The 18,712-nt window shown below is 39.2% G+C and overlaps 2 protein-coding genes across 15 annotated transcripts in view; one reads left to right on the top strand and one right to left on the bottom strand.

Moving 5' to 3' along the window:
• CFAP43 (cilia and flagella associated protein 43) overlaps positions 1–11,816 on the top strand; it is a 50,714-nt gene extending 38,898 nt beyond the window's left edge. For 7 of the 9 annotated variants that reach the window (XM_026851127.1, XM_026851125.1, XM_026851126.1 and 4 more), the window contains 11 exons: positions 458–577; positions 659–766; positions 1,034–1,120; positions 1,417–1,505; positions 1,902–2,109; positions 2,879–2,991; positions 3,770–3,926; positions 4,752–4,916; positions 6,821–6,901; positions 7,927–8,080; positions 8,716–10,845. In XM_026851127.1, the coding sequence (XP_026706928.1) occupies positions 458–577; positions 659–766; positions 1,034–1,120; positions 1,417–1,505; positions 1,902–2,109; positions 2,879–2,991; positions 3,770–3,926; positions 4,752–4,916; positions 6,821–6,901; positions 7,927–8,080; positions 8,716–8,873 (1,440 nt within the window). In that variant the 3' untranslated portion in view covers positions 8,874–10,845. Of the gene's footprint in view, positions 1–457; positions 578–658; positions 767–1,033; positions 1,121–1,416; positions 1,506–1,901; positions 2,110–2,814; positions 2,992–3,769; positions 3,927–4,751; positions 4,917–6,820; positions 6,902–7,926; positions 8,081–8,715; positions 10,846–11,710 lie in introns of those variants that run through there. The other 2 variants (XM_026851124.1, XM_026851130.1) reach the window with 2 other exon arrangements.
• Positions 10,952–15,935, bottom strand: SFR1 (SWI5 dependent homologous recombination repair protein 1). 6 transcript variants are annotated; one of them, XM_026851133.1, is made up of 6 exons: positions 15,885–15,916; positions 15,359–15,513; positions 14,423–14,559; positions 13,502–13,617; positions 11,621–12,007; positions 10,952–11,391 (listed from the first exon to the last, which is right to left on the bottom strand). In XM_026851133.1, exons 3-6 carry the CDS (start codon positions 14,430–14,432, stop codon positions 11,200–11,202), a joined length of 705 nt encoding a protein of 234 aa, XP_026706934.1. In that variant the 5' UTR covers positions 14,433–14,559; positions 15,359–15,513; positions 15,885–15,916; the 3' UTR covers positions 10,952–11,199. The 6 variants fall into 6 exon arrangements, with proteins under 6 accessions (XP_026706934.1, XP_026706933.1, XP_026706937.1 ...); XM_026851132.1 differs by lacking the exon at positions 15,885–15,916 and having other exon boundaries at positions 15,359–15,846; XM_026851136.1 differs by lacking the exons at positions 14,423–14,559; positions 15,359–15,513 and having other exon boundaries at positions 15,885–15,935.
• Between the last annotated feature and the right edge of the window lie 2,777 nt (positions 15,936–18,712).

Genomic DNA, 18,712 nt, shown 5'->3' with positions numbered 1-18,712 from the left:
CTGATCTTTCTCAGGAGCTATTTCTAAACATGAATAATAAACAAAATAAATAAAGAACAAAAAACACGTGGCATATTAAATGAGTCCTAGGTTAAACAGTAAAATAAGGCAATCTCTACTTATACCAATTAATATGTGCCAAACATGATATCTGACAAAATGTAACTTTCCCTCACAAATGTACCAGTATTCCTAAAATGTTTTTTTCAGGTCCCATTCCCAGAGTTGCTGATACCATACTCAAATAATACAATTACATTTATCCTTCAAAGTGGTATTTGGACAACACATCTTGGTAGCTTGGCAGCTCTCTCCTTCCAAATAAGTAATTTCTGGGACCTTTTGGCTGAAGGATACAGTTCCATATTGTGCATTGTTAAGCATCTGATAATACTATATCAGAGCTTGTTTGTTTCTCCAGATGTAATATTGCTGCTCTTGTGCTTTCCCTCCCCAGGCACTGGAAAATGAATTGAAGAAACTTGAAACTTCCATCCAGGAAACAACACAAACTTTTGATGAGACTGTGTGCAAACTCTCTGAAAAGAAAGTAAAATTTGAGATGGTCATCTATCAGGTATTGCAGAGAATATTAATTTTTCATCTCTGCCTCTGTGCAGCCTGAATGTTAATATTTTTTATTACAATCCTTTCACAGGAAGAACTCAAAATAGTCAATCTTACTTATGCTTTAATGTTGGATGAAGAGTTGAACACTAGAGAAGCTGGACTTCGTAATTTCCTTATGAAAAAGGAGAAAGAAAAGGTAAGTTAGCATGTGGAATGCTGTTTTTAGGAAAAGTGTAATATTTACAATAGTTAAAATATTGAACTACTTTAATTTTGCACCTGCTCACCTTTTAGCAGTATCTACAAGTAGCCCCCTGAAGAAGCCATTATATTGTTAGTAAAAATAACTCATGAGGTTTTCTCTAGAAATAAGAAAGTGTCAGCTTCCTCAGTGTGTATGAATGGCCATTTAGTGCTTCTGCTGGCTGAGTTTCATTCCTGAAATCTTTTGGTTTTGCTATAGGTCAAGATTGCAAGAATAATCCAGACTACCAAAAATAAAATTGAGGCTTACACAGACACCTATGAAAATGCAATAGTTGAAGATAAGGTGAGACTCTCAACAAATACAAAGAGGTTCAGGAATTAAAATGTTAATGCTGTGTCTTGGTATGGTACATGCTTCCCTGTAAGCATGGGATGAGTTCTGGTCAACTTACTGGTAACTGAAATTAAGCATTAAAGGAGACTATGTGCATAGAAAAATTTATGAAATAGTCCAGATTCCCATGATGCTTGGGAGCACTTGGAAGAGCACCATATTCTGTATTCCTAAGATATGGGCAGGTTGATGATTTTTTAAAATAACATTGTGGTAACAAGAAAGCTTTCCATTTCCTCTCCTAGAATCTGGAAAGTGGTTTTACAAAGGAGTTTGCTGATGTACCTGCCAATCTCCTTGATGAACTTTTCCAACTTTACAAACATCGACCAAAGTAAGATCTCCCCTGATTCCATCTGTTTAAATACTAATAAGTCTTGTGAGTCAAGAATGAGAATGCTATTTATTTCAATAGTCTAAATTATTTTGACAATCAGTAGACTACCTGCTTTTTATTGGCTAGTTGACAAAGGTTGATTTCCTATCATACTAACAAGTGGTATTTTGAGTACTTACATTTCCTTATTCGCCCCACACGATCTATTTTAAATGCAATCCAAATAATCATCAGGTCTCAAAAAAAATATTCTTATTTTGTGTGAGATGCAGTCTTACCTATTTGCTCTTTGCAAGAGATTGAGCATATGATATGTTCTTAGTTGTTTATGAGCTTCTTTTATGCAAGAGAAAATAAAAAGTAAATACTGTATATACCATGTATGTGCATTAGGGCTCCAGTGACAGAAATGCTCCTTGACACAGCTAATCCATATGGGGATTGTCCAGGCTCAGCTGAAGATGGAAAAGATGCACTTACCCTTTCAATGAAAGCTATGGATGAACTGGATAGTCCCGAGCACAGGCCTAATGGCTTAGACCTGTCTATATGGGAACGTTTTTGTCGAGCTAGACAAAATAAAATGGAGAGTGAGAAGCTGGTATGTAAAATTCTTTATTTTGCTAGCATTCTTGATATTTTCAGGTCTTAAACATCTGTGGAGTTCAAGTGTAGGGTCAAGCTAGTGGTGAAATGACAATGCAGCATACATAAGCTGCAGTTGAGTTTGAAAGTTGCTTCTGGCCACATTCAATTCAGAATAGAAATTTCATCAAGGAAAACCAGCTTTAGTTCCCCTTCAGAGGAAAAAATAGCATATTAATATGGATGGATTTCATCAGAATGATTGTGACTGATATGGTTTCACTAAAAAAAAGGATCATTTTCCTTTGTCCATACCAAAAAAAGTTAAGGTATTTGATTTCCATCATCTGTTGGAGTTCATTCTATTCCGTTAGCACTCTGCATTTGCACAAATGCATTCCCATATTTTTCTAGAACGTCAAGAGCAATTCTTAACAAAGAATGTTGCTGGAAAGTTCTAGCAAGCTATTTATTCAGTTTAAAAGCATGAAGATGTAAATCTGAATTATCCAGAGACAGAGACCTTTGACCAAGAGAGAAGGAAATAAGATTTACCTTCATGTGAATAATCTATGCATAAATGAATAAATAATTTCCTGAGCAGAGTGTAAAGATTTTAACCTCTATGTCTCATGTGCTCTACTGGGATTCTCAAAATACCAGGCTGCATATCTATACATACATATGTCTTCTTAAGAACTTGTCATCTCTATTCTTGAAGAGGCTTGTCCTGACATACTAACAAAGTTGAAGAAGTTCAGAATGTCATGACGTTGCTTGCTTAGGTGAAATGGAAGGCCCTAACACTGGAAGAGATGCAGGCCTTTCTCCAGAGAAGAATGAATGACAATGAGAAGATTAAGTCAGATATAGAAGACATTTTCCAAGAACTCACTTGGTAATTTTGTTTCTTTTCCTATGTTCAACTATATTTTAATACTCCAGCAAAGTTACATACAGAATTACACAACTGTGTTTTCCAACACTCTTTTATCTAGGATTCATCTAAGAGACTTACAGTACTTCTGAAGTGAGGTTATATGAACAGGCCAAACCAGTTGTAATCTACTATCTTAAGTAACAACATCAGTGAGGATGGCAGCATGGCCTTCAGTGCAAGCTGACTGCCCCAAAAGCTAAAAGGATTCATACAGTGAATCCCCTAAAGCCTTCCAGGTCACATGTATGCTAGCTAGCTGAGTTAAATTTTGCTCATGTAGGCTGAAGATACAGTGGATCACTCCTAACTGCAGTATGCCACGTGACACCTGATTTCACTGAGCTTCTTGGAATGCCAATATTTCATTTTTTCATGTACATGACATAATTTTCACATTCATTGTCATTCAGGAACAAACCTCATGATAAATTATACAAGAAAACAAGTGCTGGTTGGGAGTATCCTCCATTTCCTTTTCAATTGTTAAGATTTCTGTTCAGTAATAACACTCTTTCAGAACATCTGCTAGAGTATGTTAAACTGAATCCAGTGGTTGAAAACTTCATGTATGGAAGTAAGTTGAAAATTCTGTAGTCATTTTGGGAGCAAATAGAAGGCAGGCTGTCAAAGAGTAACCCCTACATAAACATATAATAAATATAAACATTTTCGGAATCATGAGGGGACTTATACAATCCTGTTGAAATCACTAGATGTTGGTTTTCTGCCATTTTAGGGTGCAGGAGGAGAAGATGAAACTTGAATTGAATTTGACTATCCAGTTTTTGCTAAAACAAGGACAGGTGGAATTGGAAAGTACTGAGATCCCAGACTACACTGATGCCATTCTCATTAATAAGAGCATTATTGAAGAATTGAATTGCTCTATCATGGTAATAATCTACATTATCTGAAACAAATTTAAGCTTTTCAAACAAAGATATTTTTCTTCAGGGGCTCTGCTTTTTCTCCAGTTTGACATCCAGTTTCAATTCATTACTACACACCCGTAGGCTCAATTGTAATCTAGAAGCTGTTAAGAAATCTGTAATGTCTCTTATCATAATGTAAAGATTGCAGTACAGACTGCTTTCTTGATCGATACAGTTCAGGTCAATGAAATAGCAGTAGTTTTTAGACACACCATCACTTACACGCTGTAAATAGAAAATGCTAATATCCTGGGCACCAGTCTGAAAATTCCCTCAAGACAAACTTATGTTAAGAAGCATTTGAACAGTAGCTTACATTAATATTTAAAACAAATAATACACTTTGTAATGTAAGGTGAACTTGGTGATCATACCTAAAAGTTTTTCATACTCTCATTAAATGTTCTTATTTTAGACATTTTAACTGTACAAAATATGCTTCTTACTGCTACTGCACAAAGCCTTCACTAACAGCTGCAAAATACCTTATACAGAGCAAGCTTGTATTTTGTAAAGCTAAAATGCCTTCTCGTTCTTATAAAAGACAGGATGGAGAGTGACGTTAGTTTTCTTCATCTCCTTCTATGATCCAAGGCTGTGGCACAGAGCATAAAAGGGAACAAAATTCCATGAAAGATAACAATCTGAAGCAAAGCCTGGAAAGAAACTGCAGTATAGCATGTTTTCACTACTAAAATTATAATTCTGGTTGCTTACCCATCTTGTTGCAAATAATTATTCCATAATCCTTAAAGTGTGTTAATTAAGATTAATCTGTTTGTTCAGGCTCAAGGAGAGAAAAAAATTGCTAGCATGGTGGAATATAAAGACTTCTCTAAAGGGATGTTTCGGCTGGAATGGGAACACAAGAAAATGAGAATGCAGATAGAAGATCTGAAACAGAAGGCTCAGGATATTTTAAGACTACCTATTACAAAAGATCGCCAGCTAGTGAGTTACTTTCTCTAATTTTTATTTTGACTGCAGAAATTTTTTCTGCCTGTACCTGTAAAAGCATTTATACCTTGTAAATCTTTTACTACTGTGGAGAAACCTGATGCCCAATAGGTCAACAATTCAGCTTTCAAAGGTAAGTTTTACTTTTGAATTGATCAGTGATGAAGTTTTTTGGGATGTTCAGTTGTAAATTAAACTGTTAGGGCCAAATTAGCCCTAACTCTCAGCATTTCAGAACTGGCACTGAGAGTAAGGAACCAGGATTTTGCAGCCACAAGGCTCATACCTTTTAAATCAAGCCAAGCACCATAACTTCCTTTTAAGTGAAAGGTCTGAGGTGCCTCCAGCTGGTATCTCACAGAAATACTTTAACTTTTTCTCAGTATTCGAAGATGGAGCATTCCCAGGGGAGTCTCACTGAGCCCTGCTCACTGCCATTTGTTGGCCCAGCAAAACGACAGGGAATTGTTTGCCATGCCTGGCAGGCAAGAGGCAGTAGCTGGCCAGCAAGGCAGCACCCACATAGCTTTGAACAGGCCCAGCTGGCAGGCCAGAAAACATAGGTAAAGGTTGTTGGAGAGAGCCGAGGATATAAGTGGGAGAAGAGAGGAGGAAGGAGAAGCGTTTTAGGGGAAGCCTGAAGATTTGGAGTAAGGGATGTCAGAGGATGGGTAGGCTGGAGATACTGCAGTGGGGAGAATATAAAGCACAGAGAGAATGAAGAACGTTGGAGAGCAGGTAAGGATATTGCAATTCAATCAAAAGATTACAAAATCCAGAACGTGTTTTGCACAGGCTTCATTTGTTTTGCTGCTGTCCAAGCGGGTTGTTCGCTTCTGAATCACAGCCAAGGAACATCCATAACTAACACCAACAAAACAGCTTTCCAAAGAGGTGATGTGACACACACTGAAAAGTTCTTCCTGCAGATTTATCCTGAGTGTTGCTGTTAGCTCAAACTTCATTTAAACTGACGAGCAGAACTATTGGCCTTCAGGGAGAGTTAGACTTGCCGTAGCAAAAGCGTATACCAGTTTAATCAGAATTAGAATGTTCTGAGGGGCTTGACTTCATTTTTTGAGTAGAAGTGTGGGGTTAGTAGGCAAGACAAGGCAACAGAGACCCCAACAATAGGAACAGAAATAAAGATGGCTTAGATAAATGTGTGAGGGCAAGGACCTGGGAACACCTGGAATGGGGGTTATTAATAAAGCAGTGAGTGAAAGCAGTTTGGTGCTGTAGGCAAGGAGCCTACTGGGTCTTTGCTGTTTCTCCTTTTCTAACTAGAGCAGTCCACAAAATTTTACCTGTTGCTTTGGTGGGAAAGTAGTCTGGAAGGATGAATCTACATCTACAGGAACCTGTCTACTGCCCATTATGGGCAGTTTTACCATTTGTCATTTGATAAAGAGGTATTTTAGTAGCAGTGTGTCCAAGAAAATATCTTTACTAAATTCTCTGAAACCTGAATTACTATGCAGATATAAGAACAATAAAAGAAGAATTACTAGGAAGCCACCTGACAAAATAATCACTTTCTTCTCTGTCCTAAACACAGACTGTATAGCATTTTGGCCTCCAGCTGTGTTAGCTTGGACTACCTTATAAACAAAACTAGAGCTTGAGTTTTTTGACAACCTCACAACAAATTTGCTTGGTCTTTGTTTCCATTAACTCATAATAGATAACATCCTTTTTAACAGCTGTACAGTCTAGTATTCACACATCATCCAAGAATATCTTTACAATGTTCATTTATGATCACTAGTAAGCCTTTCCACTGTGCAGAATTCTAGGTTTTTGAGTTTCACATAGTATGATTGTCTTTACAGAAGTGTGGAATTGTTGAGAACAAACAGGCTTAGTAAGATGGTTTCCTTCTGGTTTTAACTCTTCAGTTCCTAACTGTGCCGAACCACGACAGCCACATCGCCCACCACATTTCAGTGATGGAGCAGACTCTTGGCCTCATGGATAAGGTAAATCCTAAGTGAACCACCACATCTGAGAGAGACATCCTTAGTTTAAATGCAACTCCTCTCCTTCACTGGCAAGAGGTGTTTTAAGGAATAAGTGCAACTGATAGAGGCATGCTAACTCAAGGACTGTTGGAGCACAGCCATAACAGCACACACAGATGAATATCCATTTATTTATTCATCTGGCTTTCAATAGTTTCTTCAACTTGCACTGAGCTGTCTAAAGCAGTAAAGTCTTTGGAAGCAGTCATCATGCATGGATTGCTGCATAGATCAAGCCTACAGAGAGAAATCTAGTTGCTCTATTGCTGGAATTGAATACTTTCCTTCCTGAACATCTGAACGCAGATCTGCTTATCACTTCTTACACAGCATTGCCTATAAAAGTCACTCTTCCATTTCTAATGAAGCATCCTTTCAGACTTCACTGCTTAATGTTTCTCTCCAGGAGCACCAGCCTGTTCATAATATCACTACCCCCCTACGTTCAAAATAACAGACACACAACAGTCTGATTTGCTGGCTCCCTCATTTATTAACATTCAAATGATTATCCTTGTTTTTAAGTGATACCACTGGACTTTCTCCAGGTTGCTCTAGCTAGCATCAGCCTCCTCTTCCCCTTCAAGCTTTAATATTTATCCTGTCCCTTTACAGCTCCCCCCCCCCAGCTTCTGCACAACCCTTTCTTCAGCAGCTCCTAGCAGCCAAGAGTGTTCTCAGCACTGATTCCATTGATTTCCTTTCCTCCCTTTGCCTTTCGTTTTATCTTTAATATATCTCTCTCCCTGACCCACACCTCTTTGCTCCTTGTCTGATACTTATGTTAGAATTCCATAAAGCATACTGGAATACAGTGCCTGTGAAAGACACCACACAAAGAAAAGCATGTGCTACTAGTTAAATCAAATGACATGAAAGTTTACTGAGCTACAGTGCAGTGCTTATTGGTTTCCATCGTAAGTTTGTGTGAACAGCTTTTGTATAATCTCATATATTTACTTTATTCATTTGGAAATGCACAGCTGCATGAGAAGAATGTGAAGAACCGTCAGAAAAGAATTAAAGAGTTGGAGAAGTCCATCAGGTTAAAAGAACAAGCAAACTACAAGCTCAGCCTGGAGCTGAAAGAAATGCTTGTCTCTGTTTCAGAAAAGAGGCATATATTTGAGGCAGCCGGTGAGTCACAGTAATGCACTTTAAGTCACAAGCAAAGAATATTCAGGAAATATCTCCAAGACTAAACAGTCCTGTTCTCCATCAGCATCACCCAAGGGGCACCTATTTATTACTGTATGTGCACAATTAGCAGTGCCCTTTCTAGCACAACTGTTTGACATTGTTTACTTAGAAGCGTACCTAGAGATTGTTGGTCTTATAACCAGTTAATTGACACAATTGCTGAAGCTATTTAACCAAAATATTACAGTCATTAATACCTTCATTATGCAATATGCTTTCATTGTTTCTCAAAACTGTTCAACTCACTTCTTTCACCCAACCAAGGGAACAGGAAGTAACATGAAGTTGAGAAGCGTATTTGCTATTAGGAAAACTGTAGAGAACTTACCACTAGTAAAACAGTTAAAGATTTTTCAAAATAGTGGGTACTTGCTAGAAACTAAAGGAAGAGGTCCCAGGGTGTTTTTGAAATTTTTTTCTTTATTCAGTACTATAAAGACTCCTAAACGCAACTGTGAGCCTTTTTTAAAATGCTTGCCTATTTTATACAGAACTTGGAATAACCCCAGGACAGGTCCAATATAGACTGTGCATCCGCTACAAGGACAAGCTAACTCTTATATTTTATGCAGACACACAGCACATTTCTGAAAAGATAGTGAAGCAGCGTTACAGAGAGATTCTGAAACAGAAACACCTGCGGCGCTGTGTAAGGGAACAGGAAGAAGAGTTTGAAGTTCTTCAGGCAGAAGTTGAAAGACTGAGATCACGAACATTCCCTGCTCTTTAAAAAGCAGAGTTCAGGTAGATGTAAAATACTATGGACTGGTCTAAGAAAAAGAGCTTGAACATCTACCATCTCTCACTGAACTTTTCTTTCCACAAATTATTTCTTCCATAATTTCTTTAAAAATAACTTGTTTGAAATATGCGTGTTTGTCTGTTTTGTACATTTTATACCTAGTCATCCCTGTCATGGTTCAGTTCATGAGATTTATTTCTGCTGGTTTGATTATATAAACCATATAGCTTATTACAGAAAACAAAGGGTACAAGAAACTAGATCGGTAGAACATATTTGCATAGCCTTAGGCTGCAGTATGCAGTTGTAGAACATTTTGAAGGTGAAGTACTACAAGAAATCTGAGTTTGTATCTGCTAAAATTCATGTCTGCAGCTTTTACTTTATTTTGCTATTTTAAATATATTTACACCTGTGAAGGCACAGGTGGAGGTTGCTGAGAAGATGAAGATATGCTTCAGCATGACCATGTGTGCTGTCTGGCTCAGTCCTGAAAGCTGCTGCTGCTGATAGCATAATGACCCACAGCCACCAGTAGCTGTGGCTGCTGCCACTGCCAGAATTACAGAAAAAACAGGTTTGGAAGCACCTGGCCTCCTGAAACAGTTGCTGCTATCTCCCACCCCCTCACATTGATCTCCCACCAGATCTCTCCAAGAACCCTTGATAAAATTAACTACTGCTGGAGCCTAATCTACTTACTCAAGCATTCTCAAGGACTTTTATTTCCCTCTTGCATGGTATGTATCGATTCTTTTCCTCCTTCCATAAATTCACATAAAACCTAAACTCATTCCATTATAAGAGCATTACTAGCTTTGATACCTTCATTTAACAAAACTCTACACTTTTAAGGAAAACAACTTCTTGAACACCACTTCTTTTTTTGCTTTACCATCTCTAACTGGGGTCTGTAAGAATTCTAATTACACCTCCATTCTTCTTGCAAGACTTTTTTCTTCCTGCTGAAACTTCCCTAGAAGCAGCAGAATTCCAAATTTGCCAAGGATCTCAGGGAAAAGAGCCACCCCCTTCACCAGGCACTATCATCTTTTTTTACTAGCCCAAAGTGGCAGAAGAATTAAGTGTCTTAATACTCAACATGGGATTAGCAATAAAGGTTGTTCTTCATTAATTCTGTGGACAGCAACAATCAGTATTCTTAAGAGAAAATTGTGGGTACAGATTCAAGTCTAATGAGCCCTATCAATGTTAAAAGGATCTGTACAATCTTTGATTTTTTCCCCCCTGAGATATGTAAGCAATTACTCCCTTATGAAGGAAACGGGAAATGCTACCTGTAAACAAAACAATTAAGGTACAACCAATAAGGAATGTGATTGCATATAAAACAATACTTACAGCAGGGAGAGTTGTAGAGTAGTTAAGATTAATGTATGGTTACACTTGACAGCAGTGATTTTAAGGAGAATAAAAGCAGAAAGAATTCACCACACTATATGCATAGGCCAGGATAAGAAAATAGGCAATTTCAAGTTCAGATTAAAAAAAAACTTTGAAAAGAGAACATTTATTGGAGAATAAATGAAATGGTGCAGTTTTATTCAGCTTTATGATGCTATATTTGAAGCACTCTCATTAGACAAGGCCTTGTTTTTCTTATTTATTTGAAGAGAGAAAAAACTTGGCTTTCACATGAAGTAGCAGACAGATGTTGGCTGCAATTTTCTTGCCTTCCCTTCCCTCAGGCTGTGTCAGAATGCTTGAGACAGCTTCCCTGAAGACAACTGTGTGGACTAGTAGCTGAAAATGACTGCATTATGGCCCATTTCCCTCAGTAATAATTAAAGCTATTGAGAACATCTCATTGCAGCTTCAGAATGTTAACAATATGAAAATTAGTTATCTTTACTTAATTGGCAAAATGCTGTCATTAACTGACTGGCAGCAGGAAAACATTTGTAAAATGGGGATGTATCTGAACAAAGAACTGAACTCTTCCCCCTCTGACCATCAACAGAAATAACAAGCTATTTGAGTTCATTACTTCAAGACAAGTCACCTTGCAAAGACTAATCAAAAAATGGACTGCCTTCTACCTGTTATATTTTTATTAAATAACAATTCACTGATCAAGTTAAGCCAGGTTTTCCAAACCAGCACGAGTTCAATCTTTTCCATTAGGTAATGCCTTTTACAGCGCCCTCTGTATCTAAGTACATAGCTTTACAGTATCTCCTGAGAAAACCTCCTAACCTCAACACAAAGTCCACTGTCTGATCGACACTTCTTGTGTGATCAGAATTCAGTCAGTCTTTTCTGCTTGTATAATTGAAGACTTTTCACCTGTAGATTATCCATCTACAAAATCTTCTTCTGCTCTGCTGTAGTGCAATAACTGGTCTTCTAACCCGAAAGTATCCATCAGCTGAGTAAGACTCACTTTCTTGCCATCAGCGGAAAAGGCCGACTGCAGTTCATAAAGCATCAGCTGTGTACTACTTCTCCATTTCATTATCAAAGCCTGCAGTTCGGACAGGTTGTTCTGAAATTGGGACAAAACAAAACAAATTTTGTCAATTGCTGAAATGTGGTGGGTTTTGATACCCTGTAGATCTGTTTTATAAAACGCCTTAAAACTGAGACACAAACACCACACATTAAAAAAAAAAAAAGTGAGTCAATATCGTTGCTTAAATTAATAACTGAGGATTACACTATGAATTCCATGTCAAAGGATGACTTAAACGTGCTTTTTCAGAGTTTTGCCTCACCTTGGACCGATACATTTTAACCAGTTTGAGCCTTCGAAGTAGTTCTTCCTTCTCTTGCACTTGTTTCACCAGCCTTACTTTTTCTTCCAGGGACTGTTGCTGACTAAGGTCAACCTGCAGCACATCAGAATTCTCTGCTGATCCACAGAGACCACTCTCCTGTAAGGGACTTTTCAAACATGCTCGTCCAGTGCCGTTTCTTTCCAGATTTTCAGAACCATCTTGTAATCTGGAATAATCTGTACTTGTCTTTAGCAGGCACCCTTTGTCAGCATCAGCACAGTCTTTTTCTTCAGTGTCTATTTTGAGGCGCTTTGCCACTGTAAAATTAGCATGAAACGAACGTCTTGTTTTCCTTAATCGCTCCCTCAGAGCTGCACTCATTGGCTAATAAAAAACCAAAACAAACCCCCCAAAAAACAGAAGGATCAGAATAATGTGATTTTTTGATCATATTTCAAAGAACTGTTTACCCTAGTTATTATTTACCTAGAATGTCACATATATAAGGATCACTGTAAAGCCAGACTTAATTCTCTCTATAGCTTTCACAAACTCTAAGTTAACTTCTTCCTTTCACCTGTATTCGCACACACAGCTGCAAGATACAAAAAAATGCACATTTTCTAGGAGCAAATCCTGTATTCTGCTGAGGCAAACGTACTCCTCTAGTCTTTATGCAGAAGATATACAGCGTATTTCATCCTGGCTAATTTCATACCAAGTTCAATTTTTCCCTCTAGTTTAATGGAGATAAGGGTTGGGTTTTTTTACTGTTCCATCCCACCACACATACACTTTTTGTATTAGCACTAGTATAAAGCACCTGTATTCTACTTGGGAGTATTAGAAATGACACATACAATTTTGACTTGTTCATGCTTCGAGATCCTTCACTGATAAGCATCTAGAAAGCGATTTTTTTTTTCTTCAAAATAAGTTAACATTTATTTTTTTATAATCTGTGTCTAACATTTTTACCTGTGAAAATATACTAAAATATGGGAGAGAGGGATTAGTTAAGGAACACTTGCAAGCTAGCCCTATCCTGCATAGGTACAGATGTTCCAGTATTTAAAGGGTGGCTACAAAGAAGATGGAGACTCCCTTTTTACAAGGAGTCACATGGAATGGAAAAGATAAGGGGTAACAGGTACAAGTTACTCGTGGGGAGAGTTCGATTGGACACAATAAGAAAAATTTTCACAATGAGTACAATCAGCCACTGGAATAATCTCCCCAGGGAATTGGTGATTTCTCAACACTGGACACTTTTAAGATTCAGCTGGACAGAGTGCTGGGATGCCTTGTCTAGACCACGCTTCTGCCAGAAACGTTGGACCAGGTGATACTTGTGGTCCCTTCCAACCCTGGTATTATATGATCATATGCTGAGCATGACAGCATCTCCAAAACACATGCTAGGATGAACACTGAAGTGGAGCTCAGCACTACAGAGAACACTCAAACTGAAAGCAGTGTACTTTGTTCAAGTGCAAGCAGAAGTCACAGAAAGTCATTCTGCATACACAGCAACCCAGAACACTAAGATCTGAGAAAACCGAAGATGACAGATTAGAAAAAAAAACAAGTATCACCTAAATCCACCACAAACCCTAAATAGGATTTAAATTTATTAGTATGGCATTTGGGTTATACTGCTCCATCATTTTGTATTCACAGCAAACATATGCATATTCAGAGCAAAATATACCAAGCACATTCCTTATCTGGACAACCTTGTAGCTATGGGTATAAGCTACCTATCTGTAGCCTTCCAGCAAACAGTATCTCAGTGACTTCAGACTACTTGATGATTTCACAAGCATTTTTGTTATTATGAAGAGTCACATTATTGGAAAAACAAATAAGTTTTCATACCTGTTTCCCTGAACTAGTCCCCTGTGGAGCTGCTGTCCCAGAATCCTTTGGAGTATGGCATAAAGATGGCAATTTATCAAGCACTGATTCTTCCATCTCAAGACGGATAGCTGTTTCTGTTAAAAGACAGAATGAATTATGTATGATACGATTTTCACCTGGTTTTAATGAGCCATGTGGCTGCAGAAGGGAGTAAAAAGCTCTCATAAGAAATACTAAGGCTTATTTTCTAATTGGTAAATTCAAAAAAAGACATCTGCAAAAGTTACAGTTTCATGTGCTAAGTAGCATCTTGCTTTGTAAACGACTTTTCTTCTCACACTACTAACTGACACAAAGTATCTTGCTTTGAATTTTGGATATTATTTCTCCCTCATTCAAAGCTCTACAGAATTTTTTCTTTAAAGGATAATATTATTGAAAGTCTTAGGAGGTATTCCCCATTATATTTTTTTCTATCCGATATCCTTTCAAGTGTTAAAAAAGGAGTCGGACAACTTATGAAGCAATCAAACCCGTTATAGTATGCCTATAAATCCAGATCCTGCAACAAACTCATTAAAAATACTCAATCCAAACAAACTGTATTTTCTTAACCTAAATGACCCTCACTGCTTTCTAACTCAAAGGAATAATCCTTACTAGACCAGGTTGTGAAGAACCAGTCCTTTAGTTTAACTGCATCCCAAGTAGCGATAAAAGGATTGTTGGGAGCCACAAGATTTTTATATGTATAAACATTTTTTTTCTATAAAACAAAGTAATTTAGTACCTAGATCTGTGAAAAGAATCCACTCTCATTTGATCCTTCTGTGCATGCTGCTTAAAAATGAAATTACTCACACAAGTAAAATTTTGGATTAAAAGTAAACATCCCCAGTTCACTCAGAAAAGCTTCTTAATTAAAATGATAAATCATACCTCCCAGCATGTATCAACTTCAGACTGATCTGGTGATATTTAACTTAGCGTAACAATTGTGAAGCACCTGCTAATGACCAAAATGCAACTGGAAAGTCATCACCTTCAGCTACACCTTCCGCTACACCTTCTTTTACCTGCAAATTACAATTAGGAGTTTCAAAACAGAAGCCTCTTAAAAATAAAAACCTGCAAACAAGTCACTAGGCAACACAAGACTGGCACAAGGGGCTTCCTCTTCAGAGATGAAACACAGCAAAGCTTCAATATGACAGTTTTACAAACCCAGCAACCGTGGTCTTCCTGGCTCTATACCAAAGGACACAGATCCTCATTTATTTTACAAGTCAGCGTTCCCCCCCGTTGTTCAAAATTCAACATTGTGTTCTATTAAAAAAACAAAACAAACAGACTTTAGTAAAGAAAGTCTAGTTAATTGGGTATTTTAGCAATCTATCAATTAAACAGGAAGCCCACAGCATCCATTAAATATAACGCAAGTTATCACTATTATTTCTTAATGTAAACAGGAGCCTGGAAAAAGCGACATCATGCCTATGTATACAGTATGTCACAGATATGTAATAAATCTTACTAAGCAGCAAAATTATTCAAAGCCTAAGAGCTAGCTTCAACAGACTTCTTCAACTTTAAAAAAAAAAATCCTGTGACTTTCTGCCTTTACATTCTAATGCAGATTATTTGTCATCAAATGACCACGACTACAATAAATACTTTTTCCAACGGTTCACTAAATACTGTTGAACTCTAGCAGCACATTCATATAGATCTGCACTCTTAAAATCCTTCCCCAAGATCTCAGCCAAAAAATTCTTTACATTTTCAAGCAGTGATTATTGAAGAATAATTCTGTCCAGCAAGTAAGGAAAACTTGGGCCAGGAGGTGAAAAGATAATTTTGCACTTCAGTACTTACTCTGTTTTGCTCTTTGGGTAAGTCTCTGATGCTACATGCCTCAGTTTGCCTGCTTATCGCTACATTATGTAACAGCACTCACACCTTTTACATTCTCCTCTCACGAACCGAAGGCTCTGTTAACACTCCAACTTTCCCCTGGTTACTTTTCCACCCTACAGAGAAGCAGAAAGAAGGCTGAGCAGCTCCTAAGCAGAGCTACAGAACCAGAGAGCTCTTTCTGAGGTGCTGCACCGTGGAGAGCCAAGAGGCACCCCAGAAACAGCACAGCAGAGACCCGCAGCGCAACTACAGCCCAAGCCAGAGGCTGCTCCCACGCCGTGGGTGAGCGGAGGCCCCCAGCCCTAACAAGGCCCCGCCCGCCTCTAGGAGCCAGGCCCCAGGGTGAGGGTCAGGGAAGGAGGCAGCCCTGAGGGACCCTCTCCTCCCCTCCGTCCCCATCCCAGCACCACTGAGCCGCAGGGAGCACCCACCGCCCTCATGGAATGAGCCGAGCAGAACCCTGTCCGGGCCGCCCGCGCCTCACCGGCCCCAGCGCTTCAATCTCCCGCTTCCGGGGAAAGGGGCGGGGCCAGCGGAGCGCCCGCAGTGCGCCCGCGTCGGCGCCGTTCGCTTTGCGCATGCGCAGGAGGGAAGGCGGGGAGGTGGCCGGGCGGGAGGTAAATACGGGGCGGGCCGGCACTGCCGCAAAGGCGCTGGACGGAGCCGGGCTGCTGCGCCTAGCCCCAGGAGCCTCGTGTGCGCTTATAGTGCAGCCGGGCGTGTGAGGCTGCGTAGCGTGCCTTCGGCCAGCATGGGCCTGCTGCCCCATGGCTGGGGACCTGCCTAAGGCCGGGCACCATCTCACTGCACGTGTCCCTGTGCCGCGGAGCAGGCTCCAGGCTCCCCACCACGAGTGGCAGGGCAGGCTCCGGCACAGCCCTTCGGGGTAGCCCGCCCTTCGGGGTAGCCCGCCCTTCGGGGTAGCCGAGGGAACCACAACTCTGCACCTCAAGCCACCCATCGCCTCTCCCTCAGGCACCATCTCTTCACAGCAGGGGAAAAACTGTACCTGAGGAACCCACGGGGAGAAGTGAATTCTGAACAGCACTCTGTCTTGCTTGTGAGGGAAGGAGAAAGAACTGAAAATGAAAAAAACTTTAAAAACAGGCAGCTAGATAATGATTGTGATAAGGAGCAGCCCCAGCTGTAATTATCATACAGTTCAAAGCAGTATTAGAGTGCCCTGATGTTCAAAGGCGCTGCTGAAGCAAGTGTGATTTTGGAATCTTTATCAGAAAACTTCCTTTCCATGCTGCAGACCTCGTTTTCCCATGTGGATTTTTGTTTGTCAAAACTGATTTGTATAAAAGGCTTTTCCAGTGTAACTGTCAGGACTGAAAATGAGCTGCAGAAGCCATAACAGCGATAGGTCCCAACCCACAGGGATGGTCTATCAGTGGTTCCTCCAGTGCTGCCCACAGCAAAACTGCTACATGCTGTGCATCAAGGCCTCAAGCAGCTGTGCTGAGTGTTGCACGTGGAATACATGCACCCACATGCTCCTACTAGATCACACCCTTAATTTGCATGGCAGAAATGTATTAATATCCTGCCTGGTTCCTACTCACAACCAAAGATGACATGTTCTCTTCACCTTGTGTAACTGATCTGTACTGGGACAAGACACACTCTTGCACTGAAAGGTGAGCAAGCACTGAGTGTAGGTGTGATAGTATGTTAGCAGTTGCTGTGCTTTTGGCCATAAGTATATGTAGATTCACTCGCTTCAAATAGAGTTTCACAGGGATGATAGCAAACTTTTTTCTCTCCTATAGTAAAAAAGTGTCCAAGCACTCAAAGCCCATTTTGAATGAGTCACTTTGGGAAATCTGAGAACTGGGGGCCTTTAGGTTACTCCTTGTATAGGAGTTGACTATCTATGGGTGAAATCTATTTGGAAATAACATTCTCAGTAGCAAATGTATCTGTGTGACTGTGTGATCATTTGTAACCATCTAGCAAAAAACTCACACGATACCTCAACTGTTGAGGCAGTTTGGAGGCATTATTTAAACCTGCCCCTTTTAAAAATTTTTAATACCTGCAAGATAATTTAATGTCATAAATATTTTAAGTTTTTAATATGTTAAAAATGGACTCCTGAGTGCAACAGTAAAAGTGCTAATAGAACTTCTGCTGCAAATTTATTAAGTCGGTTGGATCTCAAATGTGCTGGAGTTTTTAGATGGCATGTCTCCAAGTTCACAACGTATTTCCTTCTGTCTCAAGGATGGTCCCTGCTTTAAATTACTCATGCTCTGTTGCACGGACATGTTAACAGTTGAGTTGCACAAGAACAGAAAGTTTGAGATTTTAGATCATTTGCCAGCTGAGATTCCAGTAAGATTTTACAGGAACATAACACGTGAAAAAGTCATTCTGTGCATTATCACTGCTACTTTATTAGAGCAACGCCCACATGCCCTACCCTAAGTGAGGATTACAGTCTGCTTGAGACTGTGACTATAGAAAAACAGTTTCACACGTTGGGTTTATGAGTTTAATGTACTACACATAAAGAAAATAAAATATTATCATCAGTATTCACTGATGGGTAATCACTCTAGGAAGAGATAATGTTTTGTGTTGGTATTAAGCATTTAGCTATGTTTACCACATTTACCTATGGGTTTACTTGGTGTTTACACATAATACTGCAAAAACATGACTTGTCAAAGATCTGGCAGGAGGCCCCTATGGGAAGTAGTGTCATCAGTCACTATCCAGTGACTATCCAGTACTTTTATTGCAGAAGGCCAGTAGTGATGGATATTATGTTATCCACAACTTAATGATGGCAAACAGGAGTCAGACTAAAACCTTTCTCTGAAAAAGTGCACATCTGTTCCCTTTGAGGAAAAGAGATTATCCATGTGTTATTGATACTGGCATGTTTATGGCACTCTGTAGGGTGTTTCTCATACTATTCAGTTAAGCTCAGTGGTACGTGCACACAGTTAGCAAGTTCATTGCGATACAGTCTTTATTAAGCACTATAATGCTATTGTTTGATATTTTTTTTAATTCCTTTTGTGATCAGAATAGTTTGAAAAAAAAAAAAAAAAAAACAAACATAGGAAATTGTGCACTGGGTAATAAAATTACTGAGCTCTATTTGCTGAACATATTGCTTCCCTTCAGAGAAACTTGGTTCCCCAAGGACCAAGAAGGAAAATGTGCTTCCTGGTCTTATTTTCTTTGGTGTTTCTGTGGTGACATTTTAGTGATTGGATTTTATTTTTTTTTCAGTTTACACCAGTTTGTCTGCACAATTGAAAGATACTCTCAATGTATCATCCCTTTCATTAATCT

This window comes from Athene cunicularia (genome assembly GCF_003259725.1).
Source record: "Athene cunicularia isolate RWA chromosome 6 unlocalized genomic scaffold, athCun1 chr6_part1, whole genome shotgun sequence".
Lineage (NCBI taxonomy): Eukaryota > Metazoa > Chordata > Aves > Strigiformes > Strigidae > Athene > Athene cunicularia.
Note: the sequence above shows the minus strand (reverse complement) of the source record. Positions and strands in the feature narration are given on the sequence as shown.